Source organism: Rousettus aegyptiacus, unplaced genomic scaffold (assembly GCF_014176215.1).
Source record: "Rousettus aegyptiacus isolate mRouAeg1 unplaced genomic scaffold, mRouAeg1.p scaffold_m13_p_10, whole genome shotgun sequence".
Classification (NCBI taxonomy): domain Eukaryota; kingdom Metazoa; phylum Chordata; class Mammalia; order Chiroptera; family Pteropodidae; genus Rousettus; species Rousettus aegyptiacus.
In genome coordinates, this window is record NW_023416285.1 from 87951685 (window position 1) to 87972868 (window position 21184).

At 36.9% G+C, this 21184-nt stretch overlaps 1 protein-coding gene across 1 annotated transcript in view; it reads right to left on the reverse strand.

The window, feature by feature from the left end:
- MALRD1 (MAM and LDL receptor class A domain containing 1) overlaps window positions 1-21184 on the reverse strand; it is a 481557-nt gene that overhangs the window by 233579 nt on the left and 226794 nt on the right. Inside the window, 2 exon segments of the mRNA XM_036226667.1 lie at window positions 143-173; window positions 3087-3317. Of these exon segments, the coding sequence (XP_036082560.1) occupies window positions 143-173; window positions 3087-3317 (262 nt within the window).

Genomic DNA, 21184 nt, shown 5'->3' on the forward strand with positions numbered 1-21184 from the left:
CAAATGCACCCACCACATGTTTGACTTGCTCGCTGTGGCACCACGGCGACTCTCCAGAGCTCTCCGGCTGTTGTCGGAGAAGACGACAGGATGCTCTCTGGAACTGATTAGAGCGACTGTAACGAACGAGCTCGTAACTTACCATTCTCATTTCCACGTGTGTGGTCTTCATTCTGACATCACTGAGAGCCATGCAGGCAGGAACCTGAAAAACAGATAACCAAATAAAGGATGAGGACACAGTTCAAACACATTAGTGAAATTAAAAGGTGGCAAGAGCGGATTCACTTCAATATGTAAAGAAACGTGTTCTTGAAAGTTTGAGTTATCTGAACCCTAGCTCTCTCCCCCAATCCTCTGACGGTTTCTGGCCTATGGATCACTCACAAGGATCATTCAAAATGAAAAAAAAAAAAAAAAAAAAGAGCAAGAGAGAAAAAAAGAGAAAGATAAAATTTCATTTATCTAGAAAAGTACCCCAAGTGTCCTCAGATACAGTATTTCTTATAAACTATGTTCAAAGTTGTAAATTAGATCTAAAAACCAAAGTGCAGCTTTCCATTTTTTTATCCTAAAATAAAATCTTCAGGGCACTAAGAGCCTATCTATTATGAAGCATTCAGAAGTATATTCCATTAGCAGCCATGCGCCCCAATATTTATCAGAAGCCAAACATATCTATGACACTTCCTTAGAAGCAAGGGCATGAATATGTAAGTAATATTTAATTTTCCAACAGATTTTTCTCCAAAATGCATATTTTTTTATGTCACTTGTTTTAAATTTCAGAAGGTCAACCATAAAGCCTTTTTTCCACAAAACTTAAAGAGCAATGCTTCTGACGACCTGAATTTGAACCCTGATGCTGATGCTTATCTGTGATGTGAGTTGGATCATACTCTTGGTGAGCTTAGTTTCCCTATCTAAAAAGAGAGAGAAAAATAAAACCTAAAGAAGTTAAGCTAATTAAAAAGACTGCTGTTTATACCACCGACGCCTAGAACAGTGCCTGGCTCTTAGTAGGTGATCAGCAAATATTAGTCAAATAAACAAATGAGTAAAGTAAAGATCTTTGAAAAGCAGTTCAATAAGCACATTCAAGGTATGACTATGATCCTGCTCCAGTATTACAACAGAACCATAGGTAACAATATTTCAGAAGGGGAAGTGGTCCAGAGATCTGGCTTGGGACATCAGCTTCGCATTCGCTCTGTAACTCTCTAAGATCAGAAATTTTCTTCCTTTCCATCTTCCCCGTGGGCCAGGTAGAGGAGCTGCTGATTCTATTCTCTTCTTCGCTTCTCAGTGTTTCCCTTCCATGGCCTGAGGCAAGCTGCCTGGTGGTTGAGGATTGGTTTGGATTAGAGGTAGGGGTGATTCAGGGATCTGTCGGAAAATGTTGTAGGAGCTGGAAACTCCCATGAATAAAGTCTCATATGGAAGCTTTGATGTCCTGGATCAGCCTCACATGTGGGAAAACAGATAGTGAAGAAGCAAGAGACGGGAGATGGATGAGATGCCTGTAGAAACTGCTGGGGAGGAAACTGGTATTCTAAAGGCTCCTCGCCATTTCCTGAGCTAACCTGTTCCAGGACTGCTTGTGCAAGATGGCCTAATTAAGTGGCCTTTACACTCGCAAAGCTTTTCAGAGTAAGTTTCAACCATACATTCTACATCTAATGAAACTTTCTGTCTGGGTTAACTGCTAATATTCCCTTTCTTACAGTTTGGGATTAAACTATTTTTATTTAGGTGTCTGGTTTAGTTTTAGCAGATTGGGGGTGAGCCGAAAGACCTCTAATGTTTCAATGACAGAGTTTGACTCAGAACATTAAAACATTTTGAGCTACACAGAAATGGAGATCACTTACGTTAACCCTCTCACTTACAGATGAGAAAACTGAGGGTTACAGATATTAAATGACTTGCAGGTTTTCAAGAGCAGAGATGTAGTCTGCACTCAGGTCTAGTGTCTACGAAATTATTATTTAAATCCATTAACTCGAAAAGAAGAGCAGGGTATCAGGTCAATGATCATAACGCACAAGACCACCAGGAAACAGAAATGGTAGTGTTGACCACCAGGCGCATTATTTCTCATGTGGCTGTTGAGAACCTGAGAAATTACTAGGTCATTTAACTTTTTACAAGTTGGCATTTGTATTGATTCTGTCAATTCCAGTTCTTTCGGGGAATAAAAACAAACTGATTCTGACGATGCTTTTCTCCAAAGCAACTAAATCAAGCTAAACTCTAATTCTTTTAAAACAAACGAGAAAATAATTTGGACGTTTCTAAATGGAACTACATTACAGATTCCAATACATTATAAATCAATGGATCTAATATTTTAGAATAATCAAAATGATTGTTCTACATTTTTGAAACAAATAGCTGCATAATTTAAAAATAAAATATAATTCAAATACTACATGAGATTAATTTTGAATAGAAATTTCTTTATATTAATGAAGTTTCATTGCTATAAAAACACATAACATTTTTTGATAAATGTCAAGGGAAATTATCGACTAATATTATTCACCTATTTCCAAATTATTTTACCTGCCTTTTGGTTGGTCCAAAGAAATCAGCGACCTAAGAGTAGGGTGTATATCTTTAAGGGATTCCGATATGAAAGCTCTTATGAAATTGTGTAGCTTTAATTTTCACAAAAATAAATGTTTATATTAGGAGTGGCCCTTTTGGTGGGCAGTTTAGATTTGTTAAAAAAAAAAAAGATTAAATTACATGGGCTATAAAACAAAAACAACAAATAAGTAAAACAAATTAAAACAAAAAACCATAGATGCGGACAACAGAATGGTGGTCACCAGAGGGAAGAGGGTCGAAGTACGGTTACAGGAGACTGGACTTCAGCACACAACAGCGCATGGAGATGTTGTATTATAAAGCTGTTCACCTGAAATTTACATAATGTTATTAACCAATGCTACCCCAATATATTAAATAAAAAAATAAATACGTGGAAAAATAATACGGAACTCAAAAAAAAAAATTTATAAAAGTTAAAACCTCCAACGTAAATTTTGGAGACATCTGAAACGCAAATGGTGAAATCCAACCTTTGAATCTTCCCTTCCAAACTTTCTCGTGGAACAGTCTTCCTCGTCTGCGGTAATAACAACTCTATACCTCCAGTTACTCGGAATAAAAAGAATCTTGCATGAATCGCGGTGCAGCGGAGTCCGACTCCATCTTTGAATGTCGGACTTGACCTCTGACAGCACTTCCGGGTGTGCGGCACATCCGGGAAAGCAGCCGAGAAAAGCCGGCGCTCCCCCTGTTGGCAGCAGCTTCAAACCACACCAGTCCCTACCTGTGCTCAGGCTTTCTCACCCTGGTCCCACCCTCGGTCTACCGTGAGACTCTAGGCCAGTTCCCTTTCCCTGCTCTCTAAAACTACTTTTGGACATGCCCGGGAGCTCCCCTGATATCCCGAAAGCCTCAAACCCTCTTGGAGTTTTTCTGGTCTTAGCACCCAAACCAGATGTGGATGAGGGTCCACCCTGTAACTGAGGATGGTCCCAGCTCTAGAGCTGTAAACATGATATGTAACTTTTTAATCTCATAAATCATATGTAATCTTTAAGTGAATACTATTAATTATCAATCCTACCATTCGAATATCTTATCTCTACTGTTACTATGTTGGTTTGAGCCACTCTCATTTTGTGTGATTTTATTACAATGTTTTCTTTCCTGAGCCCTGTGCCCTACTCTTGCTTTGTATGGTCCATTAAACAATAAACAATCATGGTGATATTTTAATATATATTAAATATCACCCCTCTGCCCCAAACTCTACTATATTAATTATTACTCTCCATTACCAAGAGCTAGATCTTCTTAAGAAAATGGTCTATTTGGAGCTGAAGAAAAGAAAGTTCAAGATGAGCTTGGGATTTTCTCTTTTTGATTCCAGAAAATAATAAAGTGCTCAAAAAATTATGGTATTATAAAGAAAGTTTTAAAGAGAAAATTTTTAGAGGAAATTATCGGTAAAATCAGAGGCAAGTTGAGAATCGAAGTAAGTAATGAGAAGACTTTTGCTCCTAGCATATACACAGTAAGAAAGAGTAAAAAGGTCTAAAAATTATCCTTTGACCATAGACAACTGTAACCTGGACAAAATATATGAAACAAGTTTTTCAGATAATTAAACAACAGGAAGCACAAGATTGTGACCCCTTAGAGAAAGGAGAAATCACCTCAGATTTCTGCTCAAGGCACTTTGTAGACAGTGGCTTCTGAAGGGTCAGCACAGCAGAAAATGGGGCTGCAGTGAGTTGAGGAGCTCGAGTCTGGGGCTGCTAGAATTTGCAATGCGGGGTGGTAGAAAAAAAAGGGCTATGCAGAGAAAGAGATTCAGAAAATATACTTCAGTCTTTGACTAAATTCTAATTTTCATGTGTATAAGGTAAAATCCACAAAAAGAGACAGAGAACAACTTCTCAAAGAAAAATAAGTGGAGCTGAAAAGTTACCAGTGTTCTTAGATTTTTGAGTCCCCACCAGCCAGATTGAAGATCCCTAGTGAATTATCTGGGTGTTCGGTAGGAACTTCCAGGTAGCGAACATCAGCGCTGGGGCAAAGAAACTCTGGGAGAAAGAAGACTTTAGACCACGGATTGGCAAACTACAGGCTCGAGACCAAGTCTGGCCGACCACTCGTGTAAGTAAACAGTGTTTTATTGGAACCCAGCCATGTCCACTTGTCTGCATGGCATCTATGGTTATTTTCACACTAGAACAGCAGTTGAGTATTTGCAATCAAGACCATATGGCTCAGAAAGCTAAACATATTCATGCTCTGAATATATTCTCCTCTTAAATGTATATTTAAAAATAGCTTTATTTGAAAAGAAGACTAAATAAACTTTACCTTAAACTTAACGATAAAAAAGCCTCAGGAAAAATTGTTGACTTCTTTTCCTTGACCTGTCTTAAAAACAAACAAGCAAGAACCTTAAAAATAAGCATCACAAGGACCAAACATAACCATAAGCAACTTAAATGTCTTTAGAACAAAGTTCAGTGGTTTTTAAAGGAATATACCAAACTTCAACCCTCTACAACATAGAATTCACAATGTCTAGCATCAAATTAAAAATTACAAGCACATGAAGAAGCAGGAAAATGTGACCTTTGACCAGGAGAAAAATGAGTCAATAGACAGAAATACAGATACAACAGAGATGATGGAATTCAGGTAAAGAAGTTAAAGCAGCTATCATAAATATGCTCAATGTGTTCATCCACAATTCAACAAAATCATAAAAAGCTATTTTTACTAACAAGCAAGTTTAGCAAAATTATATGCCATCAACATATAAAAATTAAATATATTTCCATACATTAGAAATAAACTGGAATCTGAAAAAAAAATTAAATTCTTTAAAATAGCATTTCAAAACATTAAATTCTAGGGATAAATTAAACAAAATCCATGCTTGACCTGTACACTGACAAATATAACATTGATAGAAGAGACTCTAAATAAATTGAGATATATATCAATTTTATGGATCATAAACCTCACTACCATTAAGAACTTAATTTTCTCCAAATCTATAACTAAAAGATAATTCCAATCAAAATGTCAGCAAGATTTAGTAAAAATTAACAAAATGATTCTAAAATGTATTTGGAAATGTAAAGTACCTAGATTAGCTAACTGGTTGGCAGACTTATAGCACCTAATTTTAATACATAATATAAAGCTATAATAATTAGCAATGTGTGGTATTGATTTATATATAGACAGATTGATCAATGGATCAGGATATATAGCTCAGAAATAGACTCACGAACTAATGATTTTTAAAAATGGTGACAAGTTATTATGCAGTATTTTCTTCCAAAGTGCATAAAATGAGTCTAAATCATGAGGCGAAATCAACAAACACAAATTGGAGGATATTCCATCAAATAAAAGGCCTATATTTTTCAAAAATATCAATGTCAAAAAAGACAAAGAATAACTATAGACTAAAGGCATCTAAAGATATATAAAAACTAAACATAATACATGACACTTGATTGGACCCAGAACCAGGTAGAAAACAAAAATTCCATAAAGGACGTTTTGGGGGCAATTAACGTAGTCTGAATGAGGCCTAAAAATTAAAGCGTTGTATCGATGCTAAATTCCCCAATTTGATCATTAGACATTTAAGTGAATGTCCTCTAATTTAGGAAACAGGCTATGGATTATTTAGAGGTAAAAGGGCATGATGGTGTATGCAACTTACTCTGAAATGATTCAGAAGAAAGATTATATAGAACAAATGGACAAACCAATAATAATCTGTGAATCTGTATGAAGTATAAATTATCTGTAAAGTTCTTACAATGTTTCTGTGAATTGAAAACTATTACAAATTTTTTAAAAATATAAAATTTTAAAAGTCAAAAAAATGAAATCCTCCAGTGGCATTCCATCTCACTCAGAGTAAAAGTCAAAATGCTTAAAACGGGTCACAAGTACCATATAGTCTTGCCCCATTTTCTCTCTCTTATCATTGCCCTCCCATCAGAGATCACCAGGCACGCATCAGTAGTTGAACAAGTCGGGTTTATTGCTTGTTGCAGAGACGGAGACCAAACACCAGGGGGAACCACAGGGTAGTTCAGTAAGAGGGTATAAATGACCTATCATGGGATTAGGGCTTTGGTGAGGTCTATTCTGGGAGGGTCCAAGGAAATGAAGCTTTGTTCCAGATTAGGTGCTGTCAGGAAGCGGGCCTAATTCTATGATTGGGTATCATAACAATTCTTATCTAGCAAAGGGAAAATTAGAATAGGCTAGAATTATAGTTGGTTAGGAACAGCTTTCACTTACATGAATCAAGATAGGTGACGTTGGTCATTCTTGGTCATTCTTTTGGCTCAGATAACGTTCCTGTTTTGTCCGTGTTCATGCACAGTTACAAAGTAGTCTCATTTTTATCTTGTTCCATCATGGTCCCAGAGTGGCTTTGTCTGATGTCGACGTTCTGTGAAATTGTTTATGTTCAGCAGGAGAATCACAAGCTCGTAGCAACAGCAAGTCCTATCTGATAGAACTAAGCCAAGTCTCCGATGTCAGGGGCTGTTTTTCTTTTTCTCCTGTTGCAATCCTATTTACGTAGCAAGATAGTTCAGAAGGGCAGCTAACCCTTCTACATAATGTGAGGGTAGAAAATAGTACTCTCTAGTTTTTTTCTTTGAGTAGGTAAAAAAATAAAAAAAAAAAAAGGCAGACCAGATGCTTTGAGAGAACCTGAAACATTTGAAAGGCTGCCATATTTGTTATTTATAAGCCTCTTGATTTTTCTCCTTAGCAATTTGCAGCAAAAACTTGAAACTATAAAGATGCTGTGGGATCTACTTCTAATGTTAGCATGGAATGAGATAACATTTGGAAAGAAATTCCGTTAAATAAATGACAGAAGCCTTAAGGAACTGACCAAAAAAAAAACAGGAAGAAAAAGTGTGATTTTTGTTAAGAAATAACAGAAAAATATGGAAGTCTAGGCAGAAAAGAAATTTCTAGGCTTCAAGGAGAAAAGCCATGGTTCCAACTGGCTTGCTAAATGTGGTGCATGATCCAAGATGGCTGAGACTCTAGTTCAGAAAACAGCAGTTTTCTATGTTTATATGTTTCCTGGGCAATGCTTACTAGCTTTAGGCTCAGTTCTCAACTGGAAATAAGTTGCAAATTGGTCCAAATATTCTTCCTGCGGCCTCCATCTTCTTCACTCCAAATAGTAGCTATCTAAACATTCAAAGCGCACTTCCTACGGTCTTGATCCCATGACAAAATTTACAACAGCAAAGTTAAAACTTGCATTCATTCAAAAGACATTTCCAGAAACAATGGTTTATTCTTCAATTTTTAAATTACTCAATTTTAATATCAACATTTAAGTAACGTTATGTTAACATTACATGCTAACACTCAACTGATTCTAATTCTATATTGGAAAAGAATTCAAACAAGGAATCCAAAGGTACCTGTAAAAATAAATATTCCTTAATGATTCTGATGGCAGGAAATTTCTGATGTCTTGGTATTGAACAATTTGTGTACCTCGAGTCTCTAGTTATTCTATTTAGAAAGGTAAGGTAGTGAGGTTGATTATTAAAAATCATTATTTTCTGCAGTTTTAAATTCAACTATCAGGGATGACATAAAGACAGTTCACTGGATAATTTTTGCTGTCAGGAAATGCAAAATAGAATAATCTTTCATTGCCTTCTAGTGTACCTGAAAGAGGCTTTCAGTATTTAAGGAGAATTGGTTTTATCTAAGACATCATAAAGGGAGCTTCTGCCACGAGACAGAGCTAGAGCTAGAAGTATGACCTAGGGATAAGCCTCAAGACCAAAATTACTTTGGAAGAATTATATTTTGTACTGTTATGCAGTCAAATTTATCAATATTTTGTTGTATGATGTCTGACACTCAAATATTAAAAAAAAAATTCTCCCATACTTTTTCTAGTACTGTATGATTGCTTTACGATTTCATTTCATTTTTAATTTCATACCTTTGATGGACCTGAAATGTACCTTGGCATATGGAATGAACAATACAATTTTTAAAGTGAAAAAGAATACATACATATATACAAACATGCGGATGTATTTCCTGAATGTTTCTGGAATGATACACAAGAAAACTAGGGATTTCTCTAGAAATAGGAACATAAAAACAGAAATAAGAAGACAATGATTTTTTTTTTTAATCTATGCCCTTTTTTTCGGTATTGTCGTGTGTGTGTATTTCAATAAATATTTGCTTTATTTGTAAAAGAAATAACATGAAGCTAGAACAAAGGACTGCTTATGCCAGGGCCTCAGCCTAGGATAAAAAAAAGGACTGAAGTGGTAAAATTACCTTTGGAGAATCCAAAACAGACTAAAGCTCCCTCGATGAGTATTAATCTGGAATGAATGACAAGAACACTGAAGGTTTTTGGACACCATGGTTTATGGGAAGTGAAAGATACAACATTCCCCTCTCCAGGTAGCTGTGGAGGGAATGTTGAAACTAAGGGAGAACCAAATACCAGTTTAGAAAAGGAGATGTAAAGAAGAAGATGCTCTCTTGAAATATCTAAGCTCGATACTAAATTTACAGTGGAATGCGAATTGCAAAAGGTAGAACAAAAGGTTAGGTGAACAGATAAAAAAGAATTCAGGAGAAACCCAGTAGTCATTCTTAATTCCTGTTTCTCTTTCATTTCCTACATTCAGTCACCAACACCATCCCATTTTACTTTCTAAATATCTTTCAAGTCATTCACTTCTCTCAAGGGATACTCATCTCTCTCCTTGACTAATGAAAATAGCTCCCTAATTGATTGCTATTCGTCCACTCTAGTCTTTCTGAAATTCATATCCTACATTGTAAGCAGAGTGATGTTTCCAAAATGCAAATTGGGCCACCGCCCTGCTCGAAAGTCCTTGATGGGCTTCCTATCACAGTTTGGGTAAAGACCAAATGTGTTAACATGACATAGAATCAACTCAAAGTCTGCGTGCTACTCACCTTCCCAGCCTCATTACCTGCCATGCTTGCCCTCAGCTCCCCACCACAAACCCACTACCCTTCTAGCAGCTCTTTCAACCACAGATTCTTTACAAATGGTGACCGCCTGGCTCCGGAACTCTCGTCTTTGAAAATCTTGCAGACATCAGTTTAATCTCCACTTCCTGCAACAAGCCTTGATTGGTCAACTCTCTCTACTACAGCCTCTTGTCATAATAGGCAGATCTCTTCACAGGACTTTAATACCATTCAGTGTTGTACTTGTCTGCCTGGCTATTTGCATAATGACGCTAATCTGTAGGGTTCACAGAGGATAGCAACTGGGATTTACTTAGAAAGTGCTCACTATACAGTGCAGGATGAACACCAACAATGAAAATGAATGAATGAATGAATAAACAAATGAATGAATGAACGGAATAAAGCAAAGAGGAGGGCACATTTCACTGAGTGAGAGCTTTCTAGATGGCTGACTGCAAAATGAGTTGGCATTTTGGTTGTTGGACAAGGATGAAAGGGAAAGGGCTGTGTTTCGATTGGATAAATTCTGAGATGCCGAGACTGAGGGTATTAGAGGAAAAGAGTCGACCTCTGGCCTATTTACTGTGATAAAAATGACAAACATTTCTGTTTTCTATCTTCTGTTCTAGATAACGACAACAGCTATTCAATTTGTTCAAAACTACATTTCCAATACTTTAAGCAAAAATTTCCCTATTAGACCTATAACAGTGTTCTATAGTCACAATCCCAATTTAATACTACCTTTGTATAATTTGATCTAAAACAAAGAAATTTCCATTTGCAAACCTTGCTGACCTGGTTAAAACAAATACTATGTAATGAAATTGAGGCAATTATCTAATTCAAAGGGGAAAATAAAACAGACCATCTAAGCTAAATTCTAATAATAGGAAGCAAAATAAATTGACAGTATTTGTATGCCTGAATACCATTTCTATTTATGCAATATATGTTTAAAATTAATTGGGTAAACTATGCTTGAATTTGGTTTACTCTATGTATTTTTGACTTTGTATATATCATGCATGCTAAGTACAGTGCAAAATTCTTTTAAAACATAATTGAAATATGGGCTCCCTTTCCCTGAAATATATATTATCTAACTAGTGTAAAATTGCTTTTTCAGTATTTGTGTCTACGAGTGTGTGTGTTTGTGTATACATATACATGTATGTATGTGCATACTGCTTAACTTATACATCTTAATTATATATGTCTATATTTCATGCACGTTTGTGAAAGTATTGCATACGTGAATTTGCATATGTATCAAAGATATAGTTTAAAATGACGAAAGAGTAATTTTAAACTGAATGGTGAAATTAGTCTTAATGGTAACGCCTATTTATTTATCACCTTCTATATGATGTGCTTTGTGCTGGACACTTTATGAATATTATCTCTAGCTCTCATAACAATGTTACAAGAGATATCTATATTTAAGGATGGCAATTAAGGATAAGAAAGCTAAAATGCAATGTCTAAGGTTATAATATCTAGTATGTATCTGATATAAAATTTCTTAACTTTATTATAATTTATTAAACATGTATAAAACAAAATAGTATATTAATAAAAGACTATGGAATTATTAAATGCTTAATTTTGCTCAGCCCTGTGGTCGGTGATTGCTATGCACTGTCGTGTAATCATCACAATCACCTAATGAGGTAGATGCCACTGGCGCAATGAACATCTAATACGGCGTTGTGCTAGGACTGGACAATTTATCTCATATTATCAAACACCTAATCTGATTAACTCCAGCCGATCCAATATGCTCTGAAGAAAGGCTGAAAGCCCAATCTTACATGTCCATTGGAGCTGTGAATTCACACATCATGGCCCTTCTTTTGTCCCTGTGCCCAACGATGACTCTCTGGATAATTATGGGAAAAGTATGATTGTTTCACTCCTTTGTGTGGGGGAAAAAGAAGAAAAAGAGAACGTCCGAAGCCCCTTGTTTAACACTGAATAAGCAGAAACAATCATGAACATGGGAGCCTTGAGTAAACTATTCCTAGATTTGTTGGAGAATCTTCTAAAGTGTGAGGATAAACAGATCAAAAAGTCAATATTGCTAGAATCACCAAATATTTCATCTGGCCAACTCCAGCCTCTTGTACTTAGGGCAAGTCATTTTGTCTCTTAGTTTAAAGCATGATGAGCTGATACTCATGTCAAAGAAGAGAAAAACAGGCTTTCAGAGACTGACGTGTACTTTTTATTAAGATGTTTATATGTTATTTCTTTTGAGTAAGAATTGAAGTGGACAAATGGTAAATTGACCAAATCGGTGATGAAGAAACAGTACAATAAATCTAGATACAAACTTAGAACACAAAAATCATCCTTCAAAGTTATAATAATTGGGCCACAAGAGTATCACAGAAGGGAGGCATAAGGAATGATAAAAACCGGTATCTGTAAGGAAAGTCTCATTATTTGCTCAGAAGAAACACAGCACTCCCTGACACTGTGTTGTAAAGAAATCTCTTCCCTGGACCTCCAACGCTGTAGAGAGGAAGAAGAAGAGAAAGAAGAAGAAGGAAAAGGAAGAAGAAGAGGAAGAAGAGAAAGAAGGGGAAGAAGGGAAAGAAAAGGAAGAAGAGGAAAGCTAAAACTAAGGGAGTTAAACTTCATAATAAGCGTTCAATAAGACCAAAAGTATCACAAGAGTTTTCAAGTCATTGTTTCATTTATTCCTTGATACAATAAAGAATTAACAAGCATGCCCTTTGCTCAGGCACACTGCTCAGCCACAGGGGGTACAGTGGTGAATAAGACAGTGTTTGTCCTCACGGTGTTTCTCTCCCAGCAAATGAGAAAGACAATGATGGAACACATATGCACAGAGACTGACAATAAACGGAGGGCAGGTGGAAGAAGGGGTGGTCCTTCAAAGGCATCTCTAAGGAAATAACATTTGCATGGGAACCTGAAGAAAATAAAGGAGAAAGCTACAGAAGGTTAGACCAAGGGAATCACAAGTTTGAAACCCTATGATGGGAAAGAGTTTGAGGTTATGGAGGGCCGTCAAGAAGTCCATATGTCTAGATTCTAATGAGCACAGTTCTGACTCGTGGCAGGTGTTAGGGGTGTCAGCAGGCAGGCTCTACGGCCATTGTGAGGACATGGGCTTTACTCTGAGAAGGGGAGTCATGGAAATTTTTGTTTAGAATTGTAGGATAATTGTTAATACTCAAAAACTCTAAAAGAAAAATCTTTGGCTGGCACATGGACAGTGGACAATAGAGAGTGACATGAATACATAAAAGGAGACCAATTAGGATGCTTTTACAGTAACCAGTTTAAGAGATGAAGTAAGGTTCAGACTAGAGATATTAAGAATATTAAATAATTAGTGCCTGGAACGTAGTGAGTACTCAACAAATGTGAGCTATTATCATAATCATTACAGTAGTGGCAAGGTTGATCATGAAAAGTAGCTGAAATTAGGAAATATCTTTAAGATAAAGCCCATAGAAATTTCTGAAAGATGGAAGGTAGATAATCAGAGTGGGAGAGGTCAAGAATCACTGTAGATTCTCGTCATGAGAAACCAGCTGAAATCACCTACTCTAGTGGGAAACGGGGAGGAACACAAGGAAGAATAAAGTTCTACTCTTATTTGCAGAAGAGTGAACTTGGCATCATACTGAAAATAATGTAAATATCTTATATTTGTAGAACATTAACATGTATGATCACACATTACCCTCATGTGGGTTCCCAGGGAGATGCAGAGACCATGACTCTTTTTTGTAGAGATGAGAAAATTGAGCTCGAGGGAAGTGTACATGACTTCAGAGTCTATGAACCAGCCAAGACACAGTACCACGGCACATCAAATGTGGGCAATATTAGCTATACTGCTGTATGCAGCTCTCCTCTCTGGAAAAGGATAATGCTGAATTTTCCTTGAAATTTACTGAGAAGTAGCCTTACATACAATATATTTATAAAAAGAAAAGGGAATAGTCATAAATTACTTAAAATAGGTTGAGAAATGGATCGAAGTCTGAAGGAATTGAAGTAATGAAGGTAATCAAAGGTAAATACGAACTGTTTCCCCTTGATGTTTTTTTGAAAAAACAAAAAACAAAAAATAATAAAGAATCGATGCAAAAAAAAAAAAGCACCTCTGTATTTTTTCAGATTGTCTACTCCATAATCAAGAGGCCAAATAATTTAAATAAATACATGCGAATGGCAGATAATTTTAGCACCATGAATTCCACTTTGGGTAAGAGAAGGCTAATTGCAGGAAGCAAAATAGTCAACTAAACTTAGCACTTAGAGTCACCACATTAAGGTCGCTTCACTGATCTTCGGTGATTTTAAGTCTGGTCTTAATCAGTTCCTTTAACCTTTCTATATAAAAATTTTTTCATTTATAAAATAGTTATAAAAACTGGCTGTGCAAGGACATTTTGAAATATAAACAGAAGCTTAAAAGATGTTTTAGAAAAAAAATCACTACTCAAATAACTATATTAAAAGAAATTTAGGTGAATATATACTTTTGGCTAAAAAAATAAAATATATTCATTAATAGTTATTACTTTCATTATTATAGCTAAAATTAATTGAACGCCAGCCAATGCCAAACATTTTATATATACTATCTCTAATTCTCACAACATTTAATAATAAATATTATCTTAATTTTACACCAATATTAATCACTTTGTGCAAGTTCACAATGCTGGATAATGGCAGATCTGGGATTTACACCTAAGTGGATCTAACGCTGAGGTTTGTCTTCTTTTCGTTATAGCTCACTGCATAAAATCCTAGGCCGAAATAGAAAAACCAGAAAATACCAAGGAGAAAAAGACTATATATCTCTCCTAATGGAGTTTATAAATAACAACCATGTACATACAGTTATACCAAAGGTTCACAGTAATAGAATTCAGTAGATGGCGGTAGAACTGAATAGTATAAGTGAATGCTATGAAAGATTGGCGATACCAGTAACATGGGTGGGTACTAAGCTGTCAAAAAAGAAGGGTAGGAGTCATGGAAGAAATGTGGAAAATAGTAAATGCCTCTCCAGCAATCAAAAGTGGCATGAATAATGAGAGACATGATTCACAGTATGCTGGTGGATAAGAATTAAAGCAATCTTATTAGAGATCCAAACCAGTATATCACTTGATAATTTACAAAGCACTTTCATTTGTCTGCACATACATGTACACATATACATGTGTATATGATCATACTTATTTTGCATCAAACATTAAGAGCAACTGTGTAGAAAAATATTAGTTAATATTGGAACCGGAACTCAAAACCCATGTCCTCTCACCCCAAAATTCATACACAGAATTTGTGGAGATATGATCATATAGGATACCCAGTTGTCTGCTTCATGTTCAAAATTTTTCCTCATTTTCCATCTTCAATGGCATTTAGTCTAAAGTCTAGAGCACATCATTCAAAGACATTCAGAAACTAGTCCCAGACCATCTTTCCAGCATTGTTATTTCTTGTCTTCACTACATCACCTGCCTTTCATTCACACCAGATATGTTATCCCTCTACACACACATAGACCTTTATGTACCTGAATCCTTGATCATGTGCTTCCTAGTTTTAGGTACAGGCACACCCCAATAAAGCAAATATTGCAATAAGGAGAGTCATAATCTTTTTGCTGGTAGGCGGGTCTTGCCTTCAATACATGTAAAAAAAAAAACCATCTATGGAGTGCAATAAAATGAGGTGAGCCTGCATACTTTTACCTCCATATTAAAAGACTACTATTCCATCAAATCCAATGAATACAACTTTCTCAGATCCCTCATTCTTTAGGCCAAAAAAGATAAAGAATCTGGATGTGGTAGTCTGAATAATGAACCATCAAAAATGTCCCTGCCCAAATGTCTAGAACCTGTGAATGTGTTAATCTACATGGGTTGGGGGGGAGGGGAAGATGTGGTTTTGGCAGCAATGATAAAAGGTAGTAATGATCTTGGGATAAAATATTACCTTGGGTTATCTAGGTGGGAATAAATTCATCACATAAGACATTAAAAGTGAAAGAAAACAAAAGATTGAAGTCTAAAAACTGAAAAAGAGGCAGAAAAGATTCAAATTATGAGAGGGACTTGACCTACTATGACTGGTTTTGAAGATGGAAGTTACATAGCTTAGGAAAATCCGGGTATAATACTCAGTTGACAGCCAGGAAGGAAGTGAAGACTGCAGCTCTACAACTACAAGAAACTGAATTCTGCCAACAACCTGAATGAACAAAGAAACATTCTCTTACAGAGCCTCCGGGAAAGAATGCACCCCTAAAGATACTGTGATTTTCACTCAATGCAACCCATGTGAGACTTCTCACCTCCAGAGCTGTGAGAGAATACATTTGTGTTCTTCTAAAGCCATGGAATGTGTAGTATTTTGTTATGGCAATCATATAAAACTAATACCATGACGCATGGATATTGTAATTAGACAAATATGAGTATGAACCCCACTTCTCTTTGTGTGATTTTGGGTCGGTCATGTATTGGAGTTACATCATATGTAAAAGATCATCTTACACAAGAAAATGCATCTAAAGTGTCAAACAGTGCCCTGGTACACCATCCACAGCAAAGCCAACAAATGGCGGCTGTTATCATTATTACTATCATTATAATACTTATCACTGTTTCTTGTGGAGAATCCTCATAGCACTTATGTTTATCACAATATATAGCATGCTTTTTAAATAATTACTCATTTACACGGGTTCCTCTCCTATTTAAAGTGTAAATTTAGAGAAGAGCAAAAGGTTTTCGGGATTTAGCTTTGCATCACTAGAACCTAGAAATTATCATATATATAGTATCCACTCAATAGGCATATGTTGAATTGAACCAAAGTGAAACAGCCGCCTAAGAAGTCTGAACTCTACCTTTTTGCACAGGAAAACTATTCAGTGATTCTCAGCTGAGGAGTGGTGTGATAAGAGCATTGTTCTAGGAATTTTAATCTTTCTTATTTTTTTTTTTAATGAAAAATGAATTGAAATTGGGAGTGACCGAAAGCAGTGAGACTAGTTAGGTCTCAATTAGTTTCTTTCATTTGACATTTTACATATTAAGAAACTGACACAGAGAGGTGAAGTGACTTACTTAAGGTGACATTTTTAACTCTGAGGAGACAGAAGGCTAAAACTCATTTAAAAAAAATCAGGTCCAATGTTCTTTCCATTATATAGCATTGCTACTTGTGGTTCAGAGTCTGGCGGTGAACTTAATGAAGAATCCCAAAAAGCAATATCGCCTGCCACACAGTTCCACTTTTTTAAAGTATAATGGGAAATTAACGAGAGACAGTCACTCCTGGTCCAGCTCAATTTCCAAGAAGAAGCCCTGCATCACAGGGACGATGCTGCCATACAGTCACGTGAAGCTATCCCGGTGAGTGTACGCCTGCAGAAGTTTCTGGCTGCATCAGGCCTCCTAAGACTCAATAATATTAAGAATGATGAAGAGCCAAGTCAAAAGAATAGTTACTGGAGGCAGCAGCTATTAATAGGGTTCATTCAGCCTAACAGGATTCTTAGAATAAAGGAGACATACTTCTCAGCAGCCAATGCTGGGTCTGTTGCTCCAGTGCATCTGATTGGGACAGAGACCATGGGATCCGCACCAGTACATAATAAGATATCACCAGTCATTATCTATGCCCAAACTTAGTCAATCTGTCATCTAAATATTCTAATTAAATTAGGTAAAGTGTTCTGTGGCCTTATGATTATTTCTAGAAAAACCAAACCAGGATGCAAAAAATGAAACAAAACAAAACAAAAAAACTAGATTATATGTTTCGAATACAATAGGCAATATATAAAATAAAATAAAAATTCTTTAAAAAATCTTAAGATGCAATTTAAATGCAACTATAATAAATTGTAAATTCTTTTAAAATATATATCTTGAATTCAGGGATAATTCTCATAGGGCCTGGCATGGAAATATGTGGAAAGTAATATCCGATCTCTGCCTTCTATGACCTTGAAATCTTTCTAGTAAAATACAACGTTCTTACATGAAACAAAATAAACAATAAAGACCGTGGTTTGCTGATTACTGGTCAAAGGCAAGAGTAGTTACTGGGACTGGGTGGCTGCTGCCACCCAGTGGACGCCATCGGCTTTCAGTCTGGCAAAGCCATCAATATATCAAGTCCAAGCATCTTTAAGACAAACTCCTGACGCAGGGTCCCAAGATAGTCAGTCAAAGGCTTCCCCTCTTATCGGCCATGAGAAAGGTAAAGAGCTCTAAGGATGTACTTGTGCCCTTTCCGCGTTAGGAAAATAGAACTGCAGAACCAGGTTGCCTTCCCTCTTGAATATACCAGCTCCGTCCGCTATGAGAAGCCTGTTGTACTTTTCCAACTCTGTTGTTAGCTCCTGAGTGTCCCCCAACCCAAGATGGAAATATCTGGGCACAATGACACCTAGAGATCCTGCAAAAAGTTCTTGGTCTCCAAAAGTTCCCAGCAGCAGCCAGTACCTGGTCCTCAAATGAATATATTGGGTAACCCATTGGGAAGGCAGTGAGTCCAGCGACTGAAGAGAAGCTCCAGCAGAAACCGCCCCCCTTTGCCAGAGGTTCCAGTCAGGGTAGCTACCCATAGTTCAGAGGGTGTCTTGGGAATTTAAGCCCCTAGAAGAATGCTGCTGGGACAGCCTGTCACACTGCCTCTAGCGCTTGGGTGCTACTCAAGACTCCGGATAAAAGTGATACATTTCTGGTCAACTTGTACAAAATCTCTAGATGAGACAAATATCATCTCTAATACCCAAATAGCCTGATTAGGTAATGAATTTCCTTTTTAGCACTGGGGACTACAACGCAAGTAAACTTTCCTTTCCTACCTCAGGGATCAATCTTTGCGCTTCAGCCTATTTGTTCCTCAGAATTAGACTTGAGTGTCAGGCATTGCGAAGGGGATGAAAATTTGCCCTAATTGAAAGCTTATATGTTAGCCTGGCATAGGTTTATGGATGCTATTAGAAAACACGAGATTGCTGGATCAGAGAGGGACAGTTTATTATTCATAGTAACAGAAGTAGCCTGAGTATTTCACTTTTTGCGTGTGTTGGTTCCCTGAATTTCAATTTCCACATGGTGATGTGAAGAAGAGTATATGGCTCCTGCACAAGTAGTGGGTTTCACTGCAGAAGAGAAACTCTTAGTATATAAGAACCTGAATCCTTTGTAACGGGCAGTAAGTATGCCTGCCCTTTGCTCCAGAGAGAGAATCCATCTTTATATTCCAACGCTATTAGCGAATCTGAACTCTGCTTTGGAGAGAGACAATGTGTGTACCTTCCAAAGCTGTTTATTATACAAACACCTATGGAAAAAGCAGTTCAAAACAAAGAGCAGTCAGTGCCTTGTTTTGCAAAACGTGCAGAAATGCAAAAGATGCGTGGAGAATTCTCTCCCAATATTGGGTAGTTGGTCCCTAATCCCTCGCCAGGATTAATGAGTCATTCCTGGGGGATTATGTGAATTAGTATAAACTCTAAAACCATTGCCATCTATGCTTTCTGAGGCTTCTCAGTATCATATCATCAACATGGTAGGGCCTACTAGCCTGTAAGGCTGTTTTCTACGTCTCAGTTTAGCCATTGGTGGCACACAAGAGAATTCAAATGCTCCTGTGTTGGCGCAGTAGTTGTGTTTTGGAGGCTCAACCAGATGATGGTAAATTTATCTTGATCTGGTGCCAAAGGGATCAAGGCAAAGCCACTGGTAATGGCCGTGGTGGCATAACAGATACTGACATTATAGTCACGATGTCTGAATAGCTGGGTATATGGTGGGATACACTAAATTCAGTTTGTGATAGTCAACAGTGCATTTTTAACTAGCCACACAGGACTGATTACGCAGAGATGTTGCACCTTAAAACAAAATAGCTCTGCTGTCTTGAAGTTATTAACGAAAACTGTAATCTTTTGTCCTACATGGTGGTCTGTTGGGTACTAGTCCGACTACTGCCTCCTTACAAGATGGCTTTTGCAATCAGCAGAGTCCCACTTCATTCACAGTACAAGCAGGTAAAACATCCACGCCAAGCACAAGTTCAGCAGCTTTGACTAATACTCTCCGCGGGACTGCATGGAATTTTCCTGGCCTTGGAGAAGTGTCCCTGTGTTAGCTATAATATGGTCATAGAAATAGAAACCCAAAGTAGCAAGCTTGTTGTGGGGCAGATTATATCCCCAACTGAATCATCGTGGCTTGAAGCATCAGGTCATGGGTAAGATGGCCTCAGTGCTGCTACTGGCCCCCTGAGAATATAACCTTTCTTACTTACGCTTCTCACAGAGGCGCCAGCCAAAGCCCTAATAGCTCTGTAGTCTAAAGTGATTCTGGACTTCCTCCTTCTCTAATTACAGGTCAGCGGTATGGAGGTACTGTGACATATAGTGATGGCTTCACATGCGTCACATCTGAGGCACTTAAGACTTAGGGTGTCATTCTTGCTGTAATAAGCAGCAAAGAAGCCAGTGCCTCTCACACAGGGAGAAACCAATCGCACAATGGTCACTCTATGGTCACCTTGACCTACTTAATTTCCTTTGTGACTAGCTACAGAGACTGCTCAGTATCAAGGGACAGTCTGGCACACTCAGCAAGGACATGAGTAGAGCTGATGGTGGACTTTCTCACCATAGGTTAAAACTGAGAAATAGTGGTTGAATTATTTGTAGAAATAATGATAAAACTGTGTCAACTAGTAGGTGATTCATGTTATGATAAACCCCACTTTTCTGGATTTTAATAGTTATACTGTAATGAAATTAATAAACTTTGAGATGTCAAAGTAAAGCCTAGCCAAAATGACATTTGTAATCTTGAAAAAAAAAATTCAATTTTTTAGTTAACAATTAGTTGATTTAATGGCATTGCTTTTAAATAAAGGATTCAAAGTTAACACAAACATTAACTTAGCAAAATACAGATTTGCTCCTTTGCCCAAGGAGGGGTAACCAATCACTGCACGTGTGAGATGCGCTTATTTGACTCTATTTATATGAGATCCAACCCTAGCATCTTCCTTGCTACCAAGAAACATAAAAAATAAACAAAAATCAGCGAGGAATCTCCTCTGTCACTTTCTCACATTCATTTCACAAGACAACTTAAGCATAGCCACCATCTGCAACCTGGTTTTAAGAATCTTCACAATTATGATCAGACCGGCTTGTATACAAACAGGTTGGACTTGGAACAGTCAGAATAGCGTAAAAAATGAATAAAATGAAACATAATGAATACTAGTCAGACCATCACAAAATATTTTAAGTAGTGCTAGACACCTAGAAATCCATTTTGAGAACTGTGCGATTAATTCAATCAGCAAAGGCAGCCGGGGAAATCTTATGATTTATTTAGGTGTGTTTTCAGAGCAATTCTCCAAGTGGGTAAAGGCTATAATTCCAGTTTTACTATCCACATAAATCATCTATTATTTAAAAAGAAGAAAAGGAAAGGGGAAGGAAAAAAAGTAAGGAGGAGGAATGAATTTATTTAAAAAAAAAAAAACAACTTAGCTCTTTATTGCTGAAATAAACAAT